This window comes from Anolis sagrei, chromosome Y (assembly GCF_037176765.1).
Source record: "Anolis sagrei isolate rAnoSag1 chromosome Y, rAnoSag1.mat, whole genome shotgun sequence".
NCBI lineage: Eukaryota > Metazoa > Chordata > Lepidosauria > Squamata > Dactyloidae > Anolis > Anolis sagrei.
The window spans coordinates 40,478,140-40,500,503 of NC_090035.1; the positions used below are offsets into that span (position 1 = coordinate 40,478,140).

Sequence of the window (22,364 nt, forward strand, 5' to 3'; positions counted from 1 at the left end):
ATATAATTTTTTATAGTAATTTACAAATTGGTCTCTTATATCTTCCTCGCATGTATATATCTTCTCTTTTTCCTTAATTTTTGTTATATATCTTGACTTTTTCTTTCTTATTAGTTTTCTCGCCAACCATCTCCCCCGTTTGTTTGCGTTCTGGAAGTGGTCCGCTTTGATGTATTTCAGTTGGTTCGCTCTTTCTTCCATCTCTATGTATTCTCTCTTCTTTTGTAGCAGTGCTAATTTGTTAGTTATTTCTTTACTTTTAGGTTTTCTTTTCAATTCCTCTTCCTTTTTTTTGTATTTCATCCATAATTTCTTTTAGTTTCTTTATCTTTTCATTTTTCTTCCTTGTTTTTTATTGGATAAAATGGACTCGTGCTACTGCTTTGCTCGCTTCCCATAGAATAAATGTGTCTATCTCATGTGTCATTGATTTTAAAATATTGTCTTATTATTTTCCTGCTTCTTTCTATATCTTCCCCTTTCCTTAATAAATTGTTGTATAGTTTCCATCTCCACTTTCTGTCTTCTTCCTTGATCTCCATTTCAATTGGGCCGTGATCTGAATCTGTTCTAGGAGCTATTTTTATCTTCTTTATCTTTGGTACAAGGGAGATTGAGGCCCATATCATGTCAATTCTCGACCAGCTTTTGTGTCTGGTCGAGAAGAATGTGTCATCCTTTTTGTTTTCATTTTTCCATCTCCAAACGTCTTCCATTTTTAAATCTCTCATCATATTCGTAAAGTTGTTTGGTAAGAGGTCTGTTCTTGCTTTTTATGTTCCACTTCCTTTCGTAGTTCTGTTCAATTTTTTATCTAATACCCCACTAAAGTCCCCTAATATTATTATCTTATCAAACTCTTGTTTTATTATATTTGATTCTAACAATTTCACAAATTTAGATTTCACATCGTTTGGCACATAAATATTACAGATTAGTATTTTTGTGTTTTTCCAGTTAATGAGTACTCCTACCATTCTTCCCTCCTGATCCTTGAAGGCTAGTTCAGATACTATGTCGTTGGCGATATATGTGGCTACTCCTCTTTTTTTCAAGTGCTGTTGAATAAAATACTTTCCCTATCTTTTTGTCTTCAAGGTGTGCTACATGTTTGCTAGCTATGTGAGTTTCTTGTAGGGCAATAATTTGAAACTTTCTTTTCTTTAGTTTATCAAATATTTTATTTCTTTTATTGGGGGCATTCAAACCATTAACGTTATTACAGAATACTTTAAAATTTGTGTTCATTTAGATAGCGTTCTTTACTTCTTCCTCTTGTTCTGTTTCTTCTTGTTCTTCTAGTCCCTCTTCTTTCTCCTCCTCTTCCTCTTCTTGTTCTTTGTTTATTTCTAATTTTCCTTGGTTTCTGATCTTTTCCTCTGTGATGTATTTTTCTATTTGTTGATTCAAGTTGTATTTTCTTAGTTCTAGTCCTTCTTTTCTGGGCGAGACGATGCATTGTCTTTTACTCTGTTTTCTTTTTAGCTCGGCATCTTCCTCCTCTTCTTCCATTTCCTCTTTCTTTATTCCTTTATAAAACTGTCTGGCTCTCTCCACCATTTTAATCCAGTATTTTTGACCTTTATATGTTGTCATCAGATCCTCGTCTTTTTCCCAGCGGAACCTCATGTTTTGTTTGTTCAGCTCTTCTGTTAGGAATGCGTAATTTCTTCTGTTGTTGCTAGTTGTTGTCGGGTACTCTTTCAAGATCACAATTCTTTTTCCTTTATAATAGACTGATTTTCCACTGTTTGATCTAAGGATCTCATCCCTTATTGTTCTCGTCAGCTGTACTATGACATCTCTGTCAGTTTTGTTCTTTCTTGCCTAATTTGTGTTGATTCTATATATTCTGTCTGTTTGTTCTTCCATGTATTGTTTCGTGCATTGTAGCACTTTTGCGAGGGTTTCTGTTATTATATCTCTTATGTTCTCTTCCTTTTCTTGATGGACGTTTCTCAACTGGTATTGCATTTCTCTCCATTCTAAGTTCTCCTGTCTCGATTGAACTTTTTGGTGTAGTAATTCTAATGTTTCTATTCTATCTTTTGTCTTATCTTGTCTTTTTTCTTGTTCTTGTTTTTGTTTCTTCAGTTCTTCTATCGCCTCCATTATTTCTGCATCCCTCTTAATTACTCCTATTTTGTCCCTTATCTCCTTCTTTAGGTCTGCTATCTGTTCTTGTGCCACCTGTTGGTACGCATCCTGTTTTTCGTTCATCGCCTTCAATTCTTTTCCTATTGTTTTGATTTCCTTTAGTAGTTCTTTTAATCTTCCATCTTCACCAATAGACATTTTTCTTGCCGTATTTACTGTTTCCTTACTTGGTTCTTTATTTGGCTCTTTGTTTGCTTCTTTGTTTGCTTCTTTCGCTTCTTTTCCATTCTTTCTTTTGTTTGACGCCATCTCTTCCTTCAATTTGGGTGATCCTATTTGAAACAGGTTTAAGCTCACATTTAAATCCCACTGTTTATTTATTTTCTTTTGATTTTAATTTAATTTTATTATATTATTTTATTATGTATGTATTTTTTATTATTGTTATTTTTATTTTTTCTGTTTCTTTCTATTATTGATACTTATCTCAATTTTCTGGGTAGTTTCCCTCTTCTTATTTTATTCTTGTTTTCCTTAATTTATTTTTTATTTTTCCTTGTTTTTCCTTATTTTCCCTTATTTTATCTTAATTTTCTTCCTTATAATACTTGGGCTTCTTTATATTTCTCTAAATATCTATTCATTTACACTTAATGGTTTTATTGTATTAGTTCCACCTTCTCTTTGCTCGTCCTTCTGCTTTCTTGTCTCCTTTTGTTCCTCTTGCTCCTCTCTCTATGTGTTCTCCTTTGTCAGTCTCCCACTTCTCACAGTTTTTCTCGTTTTCTCACTCCACCTGAGTGAATAGTCTTACTTCCGCTCTTGCGTACCTCCCTTCTGTCTCTTCTTGCCTCTTCCGCCCTTACTTGAATCTTTCACGTCTTAATTTCCTTTAGTTTATCTTTAGTTTCCAACTTCCTTGTTTACCTCCAAGATCTCGGGCCAGATCCCGTCCGAGATCCCGAGGTGTCCTTCGATCTCGCGGTCTTAGTTTCCCACTTCCTTATTTGCCTCTGGGATCTCGGGCCAGATCCCGTCCGAGATCCTGCGATGTTTCAATTCGCGCCGTCCTTCGATCTCGCGATCTTTCCTCCTCTGTCTCCTCCCGCGAGACTCGCTTGAGATCTCGCAAGTTTTCCTATGGAGCCTCTTCCTATTTCCGCTTCTGTGAAGTCTCCTCGTGCGTCTCACCACTGCTCAGAAGTAACACATTTAAACCCCAACATCCTCTGCATTGTTGTTCTAACCTCCCCAAGCCAGTTGCTGCTTGAAATCAACCATGGATACATATGAAACGTGTCTGTGCATTTTCTGTATGTTGTTCATTTTTTCAGTCATCTCTGACTCTTTGTGACCTCATGGACCAGCCCATGTCAGAGCTCCCTGTTGGCCGTCACCACCCCCAGCTCCTTCAAGGTCAGTCCAGTCACTTCAAGGATGCCATCCATCTATCTTGCCCTTGGTCGGCCCCTCTTCCTTTTACCTTCTACTTTCCCCAGCATAATTGTCTTCTCTAGGCTTTGCTGTCTCCTCATGATGTGGCCAAAGTACTTCAACTTTGTCTCTAGTATCCTTCCCTCCAGTGAGCAGTCGGGCTTTATTTCCTGGAGGATGGACTGGTTGGATCTTCTCGCAGTCCAAGGCACTCTCAGAACTTTCCTCCAACACCACAGTTCAAAAGCATCTATCTTCCTTCACTCAGCCTTCCCTAAGGTCCAGCTCTCACATCCGTAGGTTACTACAGGGAATACCATGGCTTTGACCATGCGGATCTTTGTTGCCAGTGTGATGTCTCTCATTGCTCTCCTCCCAAGAAGTAAGCGTCTTCTGATTTCCTGGCCGCAGTCTGCATCTGCAGTAATCTTTGCACCTAAAAATACAAAGTCTGTCACGGCCTCCACATTTTCTCCCTCTATTTTCCAGTTGCATTTTCTGTATAGACATGCTTTTTTATTACCCTATTTATTGAAATGTAATGCTCAAGTTTTAAATCTTAATTTACTTCGCCAAAACTAGAGTGTGCATCCGCATTAAGGTAAAGGTAAGGTTTCCCTGACATTAAGTCTAGTTGTATCCATTTCTGGGGGGTGGGGGGTGGAGGGGGAGGTGGCGCTCATCTCTATTTCTAAACCAAAAAGCTGGCATTGTCTAGACACTTCCAAGGCCATGTGGCCAACATGACTGCATGGAGTGCAATTAACTTCCTGCAGAAGCAGTGTTTAACTAACTATGATATTATATCTTAGTATAAATCCCACCTGCTGACACCAGTATAAAGGAACAAGGATTCTTTCATGAAGTGTTTATATATATATGAGGTAACGTGTGTACTCTGGTAGATTTGCTGCCACCGCCTAAAATACTTTAGGATATTTAAGATGATTCTCCGAGGTAAACTTCTTCCCTGCCAACCCAATACAGCACTCCCTTAGTTCCCTGAGATGACTGTGATGTTAGAATATAAGATAGATTAGAATTATTCCCACAGGAATGAATTATCACTGAGGCTTCCTTAAAAGTTGAAACAGTGAAAAGATTTATTGATAAGATCAAACAACTGTCTTCTTTGATGAGGCACAATAGCTAAAATGGTTACTAGAGTACAATATTCTTGATGGTTTCTTTAAACAAGTTGCTTGACTTAAATCATTAGCAAACTCCTCACTCTATAGTAACGCAGTAGCAGTGAGTTCTGCAGACTAACCTACTCAGGCTGTCTTCAGAGCAATTTGCCCTGTTCTCTATATAGCTAATCAGAACTAAGCAGAGTTCTCTATATAGCTAATTTACTCTACCCAGAGAGCAAACTACTTGTGTAAACCCATGCAAGCACCCAGGCGACTACTTGACCGTCCTGGCCAATAATACAGCCTTGCCTGCCACAAACGCTCTCTGTCAGAAAAATCCTCAGCTCAAAAATACCTCTCCTCTCTCTTCTGTTCCCAAAATCAATCTCTCTTCTTCAATTCCTAAAACCCATCTCCCTTCTCTCTGTGAAGCTGACACTTTTCCCTCTCAGGACTTAGCTCCTCCCATCTGTCCTAACCAACCCCAAGAGACCTCTAGCTCCTCCCCTCTTCTCACTTTACACTCACAAGATGTCTGCTTCCTTTGCTTACACTCCCAAAATGGAGGCCTGCCTCACTTATATCGCAGGCTTCTCCCTCGGCCTACTAGGTAAAAATCATTACACAGTGCCTATTGATCTACTCACATTTGCATGTTTTTGAACTGCTATCTTGGCAGAAGCTGGGGCTAACAGCAAGAGCTTACCTTGCTCCCCGGATTTGAACTGCCAACCTTTCAGTCATCCAGTTCATCAGCTCAATGGTTTAACCTATTGCGCTACCAGGGGCCCTGTGCATTAGCATTAGATTCACATAATAAAAGCAAAACAGATGCTGCTTCAGGAGTATCTGGAGCTGTTATTTGAGGGATGTCAGCTCTAATTTCATTGCTATGGCTCAATGCTATGCAATCCTGGGATTTGTAGTTTGGTGAAGCCTCACCATTCTTTGGCAGAGAAGACTCAAGACCTTGTAAACCTATGTTGTTGTTCATTTGTTCAGTCGTCTCCAACTCTTCGTGACCTCATGGACCAGTCCATGCCAGAGCTCCCTGTCGGCCGTCACCACCCCCAGCTCCTTCAAGGTCAGTCCAGTCACTTCAATGATGCCATCCATCCATCTTGCCCTTGGTCGGCCCCTCTTCCTTTTACCTTCCACCTTCCCCAGCATAATTGTCTTCTCCAGGCTTTGCTGTCTCCTGATGATATGGCCAAAAGAACTTCAACTTTGTCTCTAGTATCCTTCCCTCCAATGAGCAGTCGGGCTTTATTTCCTGGAGGATGGACTGGTTGGATCCAAGTAAACCTATATAATTTCATAAAATTGAACCAAGCAGTTAAGGTGGATTCATTCTACAGCATAGATGCACCCCAAGGTTTTCCTTTTCATTGCTGGAAGCTTTGGTATTCTAGTATTTTTATTTTTAAAGAAAGAGTTTAAAGGATGCAGCAACTGTAATGCTCACTTTTTTTGGTCAAATTACAGAGTGCATTTTTTGAACTGTATTTTAATGTATGTTCAAATACTTTTTGGGGGGGGGGGGAGTTCAGGGTTTTGGAAATTGTGCGCACATTCAATTTTTCATAACCCATTATTTTGAACTGTATTTTAATGTATGTTCAAACCTCTTTGGTACAGGGAAATCACATTCGATATCAAAGGAATGCATATTATCATGTTTTCCCCTGATTCCTGTAATATTTGTTCATATGGATTTTGTACATTTTGGAAACAAACTCCACCTACATCTGTAAACTCAGGGATTCTACTTTTCAACCATTTCCACTTTTTGACAGTGTTGTGCTCCATTGCCTGTCAACAAACCAGGGATGCGTTTACTGCCTAGTACCCTATATAATGCTTAAGAGTCAGGATTACATAAGTTTTAAGATTTCATGGCTTGCAGTTGTGGCATATCTACAGAATTTGAGAGATGATGACTGTGTATTTATATGTTCACATTGTGGGAACAGGATTGCTAGTGGGTTGTAAAATCCTGATTTGCTCATTTAACCAGTGGATTTGGAGAGAATCCAGGTTTCATTTTGGGAATCTTGGGCAACAGCTTTCTTCTCTTCTGCTTTCTCAACTCAATGTGTTTAAAATAGCTCTTTGAAGACAGTTTTTTTTTTCTTCCAACAGGTTGATTTGGATGTCACCTTGCCAGGTGAAGGTGGCAAAGACCGTCCTTTCAAGGTGTCTATAAAATTTGTTTCCCGGGTTAGCTGGCACTTGCTGCACGAGGTTCTCAGGGGACGAACCTTTCCTGAATCTTTGGAACTAGACAAGCCCATCAGTACTAACCCTGTTCATGCTGTTGACGTGGTGCTACGACACTTACCCTCAATGAAGTAGGTTATCAGTTCTCTGGATCATTCTCTTTAACATAATGAAAAGTAAACTGTTGGAGATGGTTGGTTGCAGAAATAGAAGTGAAACATAAGATTAAGGTGAGGTATTGAGACTGAGGGCCATTCCACACAGCTATATAACCCTAAATATCAAGGCAGAAAATCCCACAATATCTGATTTAAACTGGGTTATCTGAGTTCACACTAACATACTAAAAAAAACTTACTGGCAGTACATGGGGTGCAGATCCAAAATTAGTAAGAACATCAGCCCTAGCCTTGTCTTACTCCTCTTGGTGTCCCCCTAGTAACAGCAAGAGTATACCTCTGGGCAGCTAAAACAGGAAACCGCAACTAGATATCCCCCCCCCCCCTTCCAACGAGGTCTTCCTCCAGGGGCAAACCAAGAATGGGCAACTTGGAAGTCCCTGAGCAGACTCAGAAGTGGAGTAGGCAGAACAAAAGACAACTTTGCTAAATGGCATTACCTAAAAGAATCCCATACCTTATGTAACTGTGGAGCAGAACAGACAACTCCGTATATGTATGCTTGTCCACTATGCCCTGCCTCAAGTACAGAGGAAGAATTGTTGAAGGCTACAGACAATACCATTGCTGTTGCCCGTTTTTGGTCAAAAGATATTTAGTCACCTGCACTCCTATTTTTAATCAGTTTTATGCTAATTTATGCAATGCTTTTGATACGAAATAAACTACCGTATATTCCGGGCTATTACACGATTTTTGAAACCTTAAAAACCCTTTCAAAAGTTGGGGGTCGTCTTGTCTTCCGGATATAAATTGAAGGGGCCTAGAAGGACCCTAAATAAGAAAGTAATACACAAACCAGGCTATTGCGGAGGGCCGAGAAGTTCACTCCATGCTGGAAAAGTAATGGTACAGTCCTTGGTATTTCAATCCAGCACCCACAGCAAGTAACTCAACTATTTCTGTGCTGGGTTTAAGCAATAACACAAACTCTTTAGTTTGAATCCGGGGGAGGGGGAGAAAACGGCTGTGAAATTGGTGGCCAAAGTTTTACAGCTCCAATCCCCCCCCCCCTCCCACTGCCAAGAGGACAGTGGTAAAGTCCAGAGCACGCTGCTTCTCTTTTGCAGCAAAGTGCGTGTTCCCTAGCAACTGCGCGGAGGGGGAAAGGGGAGGAGCCAGGCAGGAGTTTGATTTTGGGAGGAAGACTGTATTGAGGCATTTTAATTTGAGTGAGTAAATACAATATTTAAGAAGAAACACAAACCAAAAACACTGGTAAGTGATCCTTTTATTGATAATGGTAACAGAAATCCAACTGCTGATCAAAATATTTTGGATGTCAAAAGTGGATTTCTTTTCCTCCTGCCTTAATGCAGCTTTTTTTCCTGAAAGGCGAACTCATGAGTACAGACAGCACCTGGCTTGCCAAAAGCAACATTTCATTGCTCTTCAGGACCCTCTGTCCACATTATGTACTGAAGTGCAAACTAAATGTTTTCATATAGAATCAAAGAGTTGGAAGAGACCTCATGGGCCATCCAGTCCAGCCCCATCCTGCCAAGAAGCAGGAAAATCACATTCAAAGCACCCCTGACAGATGGCCATCCAGCCCCTGTTTAAAAGCCTCTAAAGAAGGAGCCTCCACCACACTCCAGGGCAGAGAGTTCCACTGCTGAACAGCTCTCACAGTCAGGAAGTTCTTCCTTATGTTCAGATGGAATCTCCTTTCTTGTAGTTTGAAGCCATTCTCCGTCCTAGTCTCCAGGGAAGCAGAAAACAAGCTTGCTCCCTCCTCCCTGTGGCTTCCTCTCACATATTTATACATGGCTCTCATCATGTCTCCTCTCAGCCTTCTCTTCTTCAGACTAAACATACCCAGCTCTTTAAGCCACTCCTCATAGGGCTTGTTCTCCAGACCCTTGATCTGCTCTCTCCTCCCTATGACTTCCTCTCACATATTTATACATGGCTCTCATCATGTCTCCTCTCAGCCCTCTCTTCTTCACACTAAACATACCCAGCTCTTTAAGCCACTCCTCATAGGGCTTGTTCTCCAGACCCTTGATCTGCTCTCTCCTCCCTATGACTTCCTCTCACATATTTATACATGGCTCTCATCATGTCTCTTCTCAGCCCTCTCTTCTTCACTCTAAACATACCCAGCTCTTTAAGCCACTCCTCATAGGGCTTGTTCTCCAGACCCTTGATCTGCTCTCTCCTCCCTATGACTTCCTCTCACATATTTATACATGGCTCTCATCATGTCTCCTCTCAGCCTTCTCTTCTTCAGACTAAACATACCCAGCTCTTTAAGCCACTCCTCATAGGGCTTGTTCTCCAGAACCTTGATCATTTTAGTCACCCTCTTCCTCTGGACACATTCCAGCTTGTCAACATCTCCCTTCAGTTGTGGTGCCCAGAATTGGACACAATGTAATTCCAGGTGTGGTCTGACCAAGGCAGAATAGAGCATGGGGAGCATCACTTCCCTGGATCTAGACGCTATGCTCCTATTGATGCAGGCCAAAATCCTATTGGTTTTTTGGGGGTTTTTTGCCATCGCATGACATTGTTGGCTCATGTTTAACTTGTTGTCCACAAGGACCCCAAGATCTTTTTCACACATACCGCTCTCAAGCCACGCGTCCCCCATCCTATATCTTTGCATTTCATTTTTTACAGAAGTCAAACTGGAAAGCTCTTATTGACCCAGGGGCCCCCTTCCTCTTTTCTGATCTCTTTCCCCCTTCTAACAATTAAACATCACCTGGCTGTGTTCTTGAGAAACTCTAAAACAATTCAAGCTGTCACAGTGATTTAAGGATGAAGACATGTCAAGATGTGACCCAGTAAACATGTGCCATGCCAAATGCTACATTTCTGAAGGATTAGGGTCCAACCTGCCCCTCTCTTCTGATAGAAGGTCCTGATTTTTAAAGACTGCTTATAGATAAAAATTCTACAAATGCTTTGCCTTCACCTTAGTACTCATAGTACAAAGCCTGACTTCTATTTGCATGCAAGCTTCTATTCCAACATAAATATAATCTGAAACATTTAAAGCCTGCTTTCATACTTGCCAGCATGATGTAAAGGACCCAGAGTGTAAATGAAATTCAAGGGAGGAAGAGCAACTGTAATGTCCAATATAAGGTACAATGTCCCTCTCATAGGAACCTGCATGTCAGAAGCATTTGAATTAAAATTACCATATTGAATTCAAATCTGATTTTTAATTTTTTTTAATTTGGTGTGCATTGGAAGAGGGATGGTCTTATACGGCGAGTATATCCCAAACTCTATATTTTAACTGGAAAAGTTAGGAGTCATCTTATATGCCCAGTCGTCTTATATGCCGGAATATACGGTACCATATATTCCAGTTTAAAGCAGATAATGTGGGATTTTATTCAGCTGTGTGGAAGGGGCCTAAGAGATCAAGAACGAAACCAGATGTCCAGAGTTTAATTTCTACCTCTGCCACAAAGTTGTTAAACAATTTAAGATGAGGCTCTGTCTCACAGTTTTCCCAGTTATCTGGGAAACAAACCTATTGTGCATGTCGTAAGCAGAAGTGAAAGAATATATACGCAGCACTTCAAGGACAGAAAGTTCTACACAGATAGAAAGAAATGTTATTAAATCCACTGGACCAGAAATGTTGTCAGAGGGGTTGCCAAAGACCAATAGGAAACACAGTATTTTCTGTTGGTCATGAAGTTTGGCCCAATTCTATAATTTTTGGGTTTCAGGATGTTCTTTGATTGTGGGTGAACTATAAATCCCAGCAACTACAACTCTCAAGGTCTGTTTTCCCCCCAAACTCCACCAGTGTTCACATTTGGGCATATTGAGTATTCGTGCCCAGTTTCATCCAGATCCATAATTGTTTGAATCCACGATGCTCTCTTGTTATAGGTGAACTACAACTTCAAAACTCAAGGTCAGTGCCCACCAAACCCTTCCAGTGTTTTATGTCATGGGAGTTCTGTGTGCCAAGTTTGGTTCAATTCTATCATTGGTGGAGTTCAGAATGTTCTTTGATTGTAGGTGAACTATAAATCCCAGCAACTACAACTCTCAAATGATAAATTCAGTCCTACCTGAGGATTTTGAAAGAGAGAGCCATTAAGGTTACAGAGCTTGTCTTTTGCCCCTTAAGCTATCCTGTCGCTCTGTGGTGAAACATCGGACACTATCATTTTCCCATCCCAACCGAGATAAACATTTCAGCTTCCTGTCCCTTTGGCTTTTGAATGTGGAAGCTTTCATCTTAAGTAACCAAATGTTTTTAGGCTGACCCTTTACAGTAAGTCACTCCTTTCTGAATTACCTTTTTATAAGATACGATTTGAAGAAGAATCTGTATGAGCAACGGTAGTATAATTTGACTCCTTGTTTTTACACAGGTATACACCTGTAGGCCGCTCTTTTTTCTCTGCTCCAGACGGTTATGACCATCCCTTGGGAGGTGGCCGGGAAGTATGGTTCGGATTCCATCAGTCTGTTCGGCCCGCAATGTGGAAAATGATGCTAAACATAGATGGTAAGACAACAGACCTGTGTTTGTGATCGCATAAATTTTGTAGAACTGTTACCTTTTTCACAATTGTGTTTGGAAATTAAAATGCTTGGTTGTGTAAGTCTTACTTTAGAGTACAGGTTGTCTGTTGCTTTTGTTTTATGACATACACTCTTTTGCCTTGAGGTGAAAGACACATGTGGCTAAACAAGTCTCTGTACCTAAAGGACTTTCAGGTTATTTCATTTGGTAGAGGTGAAGGAATATATATTTACTGCACTTCCAAACTGTGTTGTAACATTTGAACTGCAAGTCGTGACTCTTAGTCTTCCCTAAACCAGGATGGATTTCACTTGAATGGAGTAAATCCTTTACTGTAATCCCGTGGCTTTCTGTTTAAATAAAGCGAGATTGAATTCTTGCATCTTAAACGTGAAAGCATAAATGACCTTATTTATTTATTTATTTATTTATCATGTCAGGAGTGAACCAAAACATTTGTTTTGCATTAAAAAAACCCACAAAGTTTGCAGACTTGATATTCTATTAAATGTCCTTTGACCAGTAGCTGGCCACTTGAAGTGCTTCTGGTGTTGCTGCAAGAAGGTCCTTCATTGTGCATGTGACAGGGTTCAGGTTACATTGCAGTAGGTAGTCTGTGGTTTGCTCTTCACACTCGCATGTTGTGGATTCCACTTCGTGGCCCCATTTCTTAAGGTTGGCTCTGCATCTTGTGGTGCCAGAGCGCAGTCTGTTCAGCGCCTTCCAAGTCGCCCAGTTTTCTGTGTGCCCAGGAGGGAGTCTCTCATTTGGTATCAGCCATTGATTGAGGTTCTGGGTTTGAGCCTGCCACTTTTGGACTCTCGCTTGCTGAAGTGTTCCAGCGAGTGTCTTAGAAAATTGTTTATTGATTTAAGTCATTGGCATACTGGCTGATATCCAAACTGGGTGGGCTGGAGATGTTACTGCCTTGGTCCTTTCACTATTGGTTGCTACTCCCCGGCGGATGTCAGGTGGTGCAATACCGGCTAAACAGTGTAATTTCTCCAATGATGTAGGGCGCAGACACCCCGTAATAATGTGGTATGTCTCGTTAAGTTTCATATCCACTGTTTTAGCATGGTGAGATGTGTTCCACACTGGGCATGCATACTCAGCAGCAGAGTAGCATAGTACAAGGGCAGATGTCTTCACTGTATCTGGTTGTGATCCCCAGGTTGTGCCAGCCAGCTTTCGTATGATATTGTTTCGAGCGCCCATTTTTTGCAAGTCGCTTTTAGTCGCTCCCGGAATGAGAGAATCAGCACGTCTACGAAGTAGTTGCCCAGGGGACGCCTGGATGTCTTCCAATCCTGCAGGGAGGCTTCTCTCATGTCCCCCTTATGAGCTTATGAATCAGAGTATGATACATTTTTTTTCTGGGAACTCAGTGGTCATGGGTTCTGAGTGGTCAGTCTCTGAGTCGTACCGTATTTCCGCCCACTTCTTTCATAATGCTGCTGTCTCTTGTATAAAGAACACATTTGATTTGAATAGGAAAATTACTGTTTTTTTACCTGGTGTTTCCTTTTGCAAAAGGAAGCCGGTTCTCTCACACCAGAGGCGACTTGCTGTATATTCCTTCTTCTCAAGTAGCTTCTGATACAATTTAAAAAGGCTCTGAAAGCACCGGCAACACTAGAATATAAATTATTCACCTGAATATACCTTTAATATTTTCCCTGATACCAAATGTAATTTGGCAAGAATGGGGAACAGATGACCATCTTAATGAATGCCTGGTTTTATGTGCAGAAAATCCAGGCAGTGGCAAGTGTATAAACCAGGTAACACTGAAGCCATTTGGAGTTAATGAGCCAGTGTTTTTAGCAGTTTAAGCATTAGATTATAGCTCTGCAGACAAGCATTTGAATCTCTGCTCAGTTATGGAAACTCATTGAGTGCAAATTATGCTTTCTTTGCATAAAAACAAATTTGGTAAAGAATACTGTGGTAGATTTGTCTTTCCATAGGTTGGAAACAGCTATGTTCAAATATAGAGCACTGATTTCAGGTTTGATTAGATGGTGGAAGGAGATTTAACAAGTAATTTTAAATGTTTGTGGTTGTACAGGTCTCGAGGCAATTGTACAGATTACAATTCCAATTGTACAGGTGCAAACCCAACAATAGACAGGGTATAGGGATTTTATCTTCAAAGATTCCACCCGCTATCACCAATTGTACAGGACGCACGCACCACTTGTACAGATGTGGATGGTTATAGAGGGAATTAATATCAGGCCTCTATTGTTGATAAGAATATGTTACAGAGGAGGCCAATTATTGTTTGTAAATTAAGGTAACTGCCACCAACGTGAGGTATCGCCGATGAGATCTGGCTCTACAGACGCAGATTAATGGAGACAGTCTTCAACAAAAGTTAACAAGTTTATTGAGTACAAAGCGTATGGTTGCAGGCTGCTAAATAACTTGTAGAACTTTGAATATAACTTAGTTTGTAATACAGTCCACTCTTCTAGATAACACAGCTCATGATTAACTTTTACTGAGGTAAAGCACTTTAGTAAACAATGTTTCCTAATATGAATAACCTTCCTATTTGATCTTTTCTTGATCAAATCTCTGATCTCTGGTCCTTCCTCGACTACTGATCTTAACAAGCTTCCTTTAGTCTTCTTTAACTAAAGAAACTGGTTAGGTTTCTCCCTTCAGCCCTCCTAGACTGAAAAACCTCCAGCTATTCACACCTCTCTCCCAGGCTTTTCCAAGCCTCTCCACTCTCTCTCTCTCACTCTCAGACTCCAACTCTAACTGCCCCTTTTTCAAAGACGCAGATAACTTCTCCTCCTTGGCTCCGCCCACTTCTCACTCTCTGAGAGTTTCCTTGGCAACGCTCTCTGTTGGTTCAAACCAGATAACTCTAATCTTAGCTACTGTTACCAACATAAACATACACTCTAACAGTTAAACATATACATAGCATCAATGACTTCTGCACAGTGGTTCTATAGAATTAATTGGTCCCTAACTCCTTGCCTTCATTTTATCTGTGTTAGTCATGGTTCCGGTGTCTGTATCATCCGTTTGATTCATGTTTTGGTTTCTTTCCATCCATTCGGATGGCACGGAATGGGAGGACTCCTCCTGAAACGAAAATAAACTTGATACAAAAGGCAGGTGGGAGTGGGTACCAGCTCTAAGCCTGTTTTTCGGATGAATTGCCATGCACAAAGGTCCAAAGCGCCCAGGCCTGTCAGGGCCTGAAGCCGAATGCCAAGTAAGGAGCACTGCTTACTTGGAGCTCAGATGCAGGCCCTTACAGGCCTGGGTGCTTTGGGACTATGGTTTGTGGAGCAAGACCACCGGTAGCAAACACGATGGGTCTTCAACCCCAGCCAGGGAGCCGTTTTGGTTCCCCAGATGAAGGTGAGGCGAACCCCCTCCAAAAGCACGTGCTGCGAAGGGGAGCCTGGGTGGTAAGCTCTCCCCCCCCCCCCCCCGGGCGCATATAATGGTCCGAAAGAAAATGGATCATTCAGCACTGAAAACAAACATCTGCCCTCGCAATTTCAGGATGCTCAGTAGAAACAGATTGCTTATTCATTTTTAGCTTGGTATGCCTATCCAATCATTGCAGTTGAGGAAGTTAAGAATCGCTTCTCTCTATATTGTTTGAAAGTTTGAGCAAGAAGTCTTCTGAAACATCTTAAGCTCTGTCCACCCACTGCAGAATACTAACAAAATCTCTTCCATTTGGCTTGGCAAATGCTCACCATGGTGACAAACTGCCGTAGGTTGGGGCTTTGCCGGGGCTGGGTCTCGACCATTTGTGGCCATTCAGTTCATTGGCATCTGCAGGCATTGAGCATGAGCCATGCGAAGTTGGTGGGGAGCTGGTGGTGACGCATATCTGAAGAATGTTTTGTATGGGGAACATTCTGTTTGGTGCACTCGAGGCCTGGGAACCTCAGAAATATCTAATTAACTGTTTCACAGTCTAGTAATTTTGCTGTATGGAAAATGCTCCCAATATGTGCCTTGTGTCCAGTCAGTATAGCAAGATGGGAATGTATTCATCATGACTAAATTAACCATTTCTAATGCAGTAAACTTTCAGATACTCCTAAATGCTGCTTTAGTACATATCATGCTAAAAGTATGTGTTACACAGATTATGTTCTTTTTCTGTTGTCAACTATTGCATAATGGGAATTCATTGAAAAAATAGATAGCTTGAGCACAGGAAATGTCAGCTATGTTTTAAATAATTTTTATAATTCGTGTTATTTCATTGTTTATGTTATTTTTAAATATGGAAGGATAGAAGCTATGTGTTCGTTTGTGTTGGCAGGAATGAAGGAAATTATGGCTTGGGTTATTATGTAGTTCTTGTTTTAGAGTTTAGATTTATTGGGCCGTTTTGCTTCTAATTGATTGTGAATAATAATAATAATAATAATAATAATAATAATAGGTAGTTCAGGCCAAGGTATTTAGATACTGCATCCAGTGTAACAATCACCACTGAGACCAGTTAAGGTGGTCCCAGTGGTGGTCAGCACACTGGGTGCAGTGCTAAAGACCATGGCCTGCACTTGAAAACAATCTGCATTAACAAAGTCATCATCTATCAGCTGCAAAAGGCTACCCAACTCAGATCTGCATGCATTATTCACCTATACATCACAGTCTTAGACACTGTATTTGAACGTGTGATCAAATACAAAAACCAGGATAGTGATCTCTTTGCTGTGTACTAATCTTGTAATGTATCTAATAATAATAATAATAATAATAATCTGTATATATAAAATATATATAGATTATTATATATATTTTATATATAATAATTGCGGAGGGGGCCGCAAAACGCGAAAACCCCTGGATGAAAAAACACCAAACTTGGCGGACGCATACCTCAAACCACGAGGTATGCACAACACTCATCACAACACAAAAAAAATTACAACGAACTCACCATCACAAGAAAAACAGAGCATGCACAGAGGTGTCCCGGTGCAAGCCGCCGGCACGCGCACATGGCTGGACCATGCCCTCTCCGTGCATACGCCATCCTTCCCTCCTCCTCCTCCGCCGCCCACGCCCCCTCCGAGAAAGCCACGCCACCACCCACCACCGCCCCGCCTCTACCCGCCCATATGCCATCCTTCCCTCCTCCCCTCCTCCTCCCCCACCCATGCCCCCTCCGAGAAAGCCACACCCCACCCACCGCCACCCTGCCCCTACCCGCCCATACGCCATCCTTCTTTCCTCCTCCTCCGCCGTCCACGCCCCCTCCGAGAAAGCCACACCCCCACCGCCGCCCCACCCCTACTCGCCCATACGCCATCCTTCCCTCCTCCTCTCCTCCTCCTCCCCCGCCCACGCCCCCTCCGAGAAAACCACGCCCCCTCCCTTCGCCACCCCGCCCCTTCCCGCACTGATGCAATCCTTCCCTCCTGCCCCTCCTCCTCCGCCGGTCACGCCCCTTCCCAGGAAACTACGCCTCCTCCAATCCCCGTCCCTTCCCACCCTGACCCAATCCATCCCTCCTCCCCATCCCCCTCCACCGAAGGAAGGAAGGAATGAGGTACAAAAGGAAGAAAGGAGAGAAAGAGGGAGGGAAAGAAAGAAGGAAAGGGAAAAGGAAGGAAGGAAGGAATGAGGTAGAAAAGGAAGAAAGGAGAGAAAGAGGGAGGGAAAGAAAAAGAGGGGAGGAAGGAAAGTTAGAGAAGGAAGGAAGGAGAGAAGGAAAGAAAAAGGGAAAGAAGGAAGGGAAGAAGGAGCGAAGGAAGGGGGAAGATGTAGAGAAAGAGGGAGGGAAGGAAAGATGGAAAGAAGGAAGAAAAGAGAGACAGCAGAAGAGAAAAGGGAAGAAGGAAGGAAAGAGGGAGCGAAGGAAGGGGATAAGATGTAGAGAAAGAGAGAGGGAAGGAAAGAAGGAAAGAGAGAAGGAAGAAAAGAGAGACAGCAAAAGAGAAAGAAAAAGGGGGAAGGAAGGAAAGCGATAGAGAAGGAAGGAAGGAGAGAAGGAAAGACAGGAAGGAAGGAAGGAAGGAAAGAAGGAGTGAAGGAAGGAGGGAAAGAAGAGGAGATAGGGGAAAGGTGGCCACAGCAACGCGTGGCAGGTACAGCTAGTCTATATATATAAAAATGCTTTGTGCATGATGAGTACCTTAAAAACAAAAGAACCAATGAATGAAATTACACCAAATTTGGCAACAAAATGTCTCACAACACAAGGAGTGACCATCACTCAGAAAATTATGATTTTGTCATTTGGGAGTTGTAGTTGCTAGGATTTATAGTTCACCTATAATCAAAGAGCATTCTGAACTCCACCAACGATGGAATTGAACCAAACTTGGCACACAAGACTCCCCTGACCAGCAGCAAACATTAGAAGGGTTTGGTGGGCATTGACCTTGGGTTTTGGAGTTGTAGTTCACCTACATCTAGAGAGCACTGTGGACTCAAACAATGATGGATCTGGACCAAACTTGGCACGAATACTCAGTATGCCCAAATATAAACACAGATGTAGTTTGGGGAAAATAGACCTTGACATTTGGGAGTTGTAGTTACTAGGATGTATAGTTCACCTACAATCAAAGAACATTTTGAACTCTACCAACGATGAAATTGGGCCAAACTTCCCACAGAGAACCCCCATGACCAACAGAAAATTCTGTGTTTTCTGGTGGTCTTTGGTGACCTTCTGATACCCCCCCCCGGTGCCCCCCCCCCCCCCCCAGGGTCTTGACTTCCCAGGTTGAGAAATGCTGCCTTAATGCCATCCAGTCCAACTCCCTTCACCAGGGCAAGAAAACATAATCAAAACCCTCCTGACAAAGTTCCATCCAGCCATTCACACACACACATATATGTATATGACAGATGCAGTATCAAAGATTTGAAAGGGACCCCTATAGAAAGACAATGATATGTTGCATATTCCAGAGTAGGCAAACCAGACAATCTCCACATCAACACTGACAAACAAACAGCAAGAAATACTGTTTACCCACAAGCATAAAGACATTACATTTATTAGAAACCAACATTTTCTCATTATTTTCCAGATCACCAGACTGGGCCACAGCAACGCGTGGCAGGGGACAGCTAGTAGTAGTAGTAATAATAATAATAATAATAATAATAATAATAATATAATAATAATGGCAGAACTTCAGAGTTGCTTTGGATTTCTGAAAAGTTAAGATGACATGCTAGGCTCAAAACTAAGTGTGAATGCAGATGTACAATATACCATGATACTTGGTTCTTTCTGATGTCAGTTAGAAGTCATTTGAAGAACACTGAATCTTGTTGGAATTAAAAAGGCATGCTTGATTAAATAAACATAAATATTTATTATTACTTCAATTCAAACATTCTATTTTACACTCTTCCATTTTTTAATCGTAAGGAAGGCCATGTGTTTTGAACCTGTGGTTTCATAAAGATCTAGATTTCTAAAACTTTTCAAAACCAAATATTGAAAAGGTGTCATTGAAAATGTAGAGCTAAATTTGACGTGTCTTTTCATATAAATATGAAGTCAAACATGGGATAGAAACACCTCACTTCATACTTACAGGTAATTCATCCAGAGGACCAAACTCTTGCAAAAAAATGCCTTCTCTGCTCTCCAGGAAAGAACAGCTTTAAAGAACATCCACTTCCTTATCTGTCTCTTTAAACATTTTCTCTTTTTAGTTTCTGCCACTGCCTTCTACAAAGCACAACCTGTCATTCAGTTCATGTGTGAAGTTCTTGACATACACAACATTGATGAACAACTGCGACCTCTGACTGATTCTCACCGGGTAAAATTCACCAAAGAGATAAAGGGTAAGTAGAAAACAGAGCAAATGAACCCTACAATATTTTCAGTACTCTTTTCTGCCCTTGCTAAACACTCCTCAAACTCAAAGGTTTGTGTGAATGTCAAAATTTCATGCCATAACTCTACATCTTTTGTAGCACATCTGTGCTAATTTATACATAATGTTCTGGTAATGCATGTGAATTCTGGCATATGTCTTCATTTTTAACCACAGAAACACCTATTCTATTAAATCCAGAGGTGCCACCCTTAGTAATATAGTTTGGAATTACCTTGTGATCAGATCCTTCTATCACTGGGAATCATAGTCTGTGTTTCATGAGAACCAGCATCTGTATTTGGGCTTTGGGGATGCAATAAACCGAGTGCATATAAGTTTTTTGTTGTCCAGTTTCTTTTCTATGTTGACTTTTTAATGAGGAAGATATCTGTCAATTTCATTTGATATTCAAAAGGAAAGCCATGCATGAGGTTGAGCAAAAAAAAATCCGCACTCTGGTTATATTAAAACTTATCAGCACTTTCTATATGAGGACATTGTCTCCCCATTCACTGCTGTGCAGTTTTGAAAGTGTTACGTGAGTTTATTTGAAATGGCAGTGAAAAAAAAAGACTGATTTGCACAAAAGAAGGGCAATATTGGAACATTATCAGAAAAAAGGTTCAATGATCAACAATTCTCAATACAGTGAGATGCTCACTGAAGGACTGAAGCCCCAAATTCAGACAAAACACAGAGGACTGCTATCCAGATGCATTGTGTTGTTGTGTGGCAATGCACGTCCGCACACCGCTGCCCATACTGTCAACACAAATAACTTTTAATAATATTAATAAATTGTGACAAAAAGTTATTTATGTTATACCTAAATAACTTTGTGTCTGTTGGGATGGGGGAGGGGGAGCAGGGAGGGTATAAAAAGAAGGGCTGAAATGCTATGGAGAGTTGGGGAGTGGGGGGGGGGGGAGAAGAGAAGTGGTCTACATTGTTAATTGCAGCAATAATGTGTTTGTTTATTTATTTATTTACGCCATTCCTACCCTGCCAATATCAGTCCGAGGGTGACTCATGCTTATGTCTATGTTTGATGTTTTTATAGTTTTAATGGTTTTTATCTACAGTTATATGTTACTGATTTAGATATGTGATATTTTTATATATATGTGAGGCATTGAATTTGCCATTTATTATGTTGTAAACCACTTTGAGTCCCCCCAGGGGTGAGGAAAGTGGTATACAAATGCAAATAATAATAATAATAATAATAATAATAATAATAATAATAATGATAATTCCAAAAATGTTGTTTTGAAGTGGTAAAACATCTTCCCTATTGCCATTGTGTTGCTTCGTTGTTGGACTGTCACCCGTGTGGTCTCCTGAAAGAGGAGAATTCATGTCTGATGAAGCTGTGCAGCAATACATTTGTGGCTCGCATCTCAACCTAAAACATTTTAAATAAGGGAATAAATAAGCTTGTTGACAGATGGAAAATTGTATTGAAAAACATGAACATTATGTTGAAAAAGATGAATTTGTCTTTCCTTAAGGTTGATTCAAATAAATTCTACAGCCAGAGTGTGGAAAAATTTTTGACTCACCCTTGTAGTTTGTTGAATATCAGATAAGGCTTAGGTATATCTGTGTGCATGCATACAAAATAAAATGTGGAGAGGGGCCCTCTGAAATTACAGGGTGGGCTTTTGGATCCACTTATGGCTTAGAACAAGTATAGGCAAACCCAGGCCCAGGGGCCAAATGTGGCCCCTTAGGCTCTTTTCTCAGACCCTTTTCTCTATCACCATCCTATCTTTCTCTCTTTCTTTCCTTCCTCCTTTCCTCTCTCCCTTGCTTCCTTACCTCCCTTTTTCTTTCTCTCCTGTTCCTTCCCTTCCACCCTTTTGCCCTTCCTTTCTTCTTTCCTTCCTCCTTCCCTCTCTCTTTCTCCTTCTTTTTTTTGTTTTTTCCTTTGTTCTCTCTTTCCTCCCTCCCTTCTTCCTTTCCTCCCTCAATTCTCTTCCACCCTTCCTTCCACCCTTCTCTTGCTCTCTTCCTTCCTTTTCTTTTTCCTTCCCTCTTTCCTGCTGGGGAGAAGGTAGAGAGGAAACATGCTGGGAGAAGGTAGAGAGGAAACATGAAGACCATGTTTCAAGATTTAAAATGGTGTCCGATTGAGGAGGAGAAGAAGGGGAAAAACTGACTTTCTGCTGCTTTAGAGACCAGGGCACAAGGGAGCAATGGTTTCAAATGGCAGGGGAAGAGACTTGAAGAAAAGATTACTAAAAACTTTCTGAAAGTAAGAGTTGTTGGAGAGTGACATACTGGCTGCCTTGGAGTGTGGTGGAGACTCCTTCTCTGGAGGCTTTTCCACAGAGGCTATCTATTAGGAGTGCTTTGATTGTGCCTTCTTGCATGACAGGTGATTGGACTGCATGGCCCTTGGAGGTCTTCCAGCTCTAGGATTCTATATCGGGTAGGAAATTAAGAGGGTCTAATGGATACACTTTTTATCTCCCGTCCACCATCTCATCCTGACCAAGCCAACCCTTTTGGGATCCCAATATATCCTGTCTTTCCTTCACTTTGTGCCTCTGACAGAAGAGGAAGAGCAGGAAAGGGCAGCAAGGGGGCTTGGGGAGAACCCTCTTCCAGCCCTTCCACCCCACTCTGGCCCGCCATGCGGCACCCAAGTTTGCCTATGCCTGGCTTAGAATCATAGAGTTGGAAGAGACCTCATGGGCCATCCAGTCCAAGAAGCAGGAAAATGGCATTCAAAGCACCCCTGACAGATGGCCATCCAGTCTTTCCTTAAAAGCCTCCACCACACTTTGGGGCAGAGAGTTCCATTGCTGACCAGCTCTCACAGTCAGGAAGTTCTTTCTAATGTTCAGGTGGAATCTTGTTTCCTGTAGTTTGAAGTCATCGTTCTGCATCCTTGTCTCCAGAAGAGCAAAAAAGAAAAAAAGAAAAAACGGGTTTGCTC

At 41.4% G+C, this 22,364-nt stretch overlaps 1 protein-coding gene and 1 long non-coding RNA gene across 4 annotated transcripts in view; one reads left to right on the plus strand and one right to left on the minus strand.

Annotated features, from left to right (window-relative positions):
• The window catches only part of LOC137095532 (protein argonaute-3-like), a 255,766-nt gene that overhangs the window by 93,641 nt on the left and 139,761 nt on the right, over nt 1-22,364 (plus strand). For all 3 annotated transcript variants that reach the window (XM_067462306.1, XM_067462304.1, XM_067462305.1), the window contains exons 4-6: nt 6,807-7,015; nt 11,416-11,552; nt 19,251-19,385. In XM_067462306.1, coding sequence (XP_067318407.1) covers nt 6,807-7,015; nt 11,416-11,552; nt 19,251-19,385 — 481 coding nt within the window. The remainder of the gene's footprint in view (nt 1-6,806; nt 7,016-11,415; nt 11,553-19,250; nt 19,386-22,364) is intronic.
• On the minus strand, nt 13,940-16,604 carry LOC137095509 (uncharacterized). The gene is made up of 2 exons (XR_010908862.1): nt 16,510-16,604; nt 13,940-14,675 (listed from the first exon to the last, which is right to left on the minus strand). It is a non-coding gene; the product is annotated as an uncharacterized lncRNA (long non-coding RNA).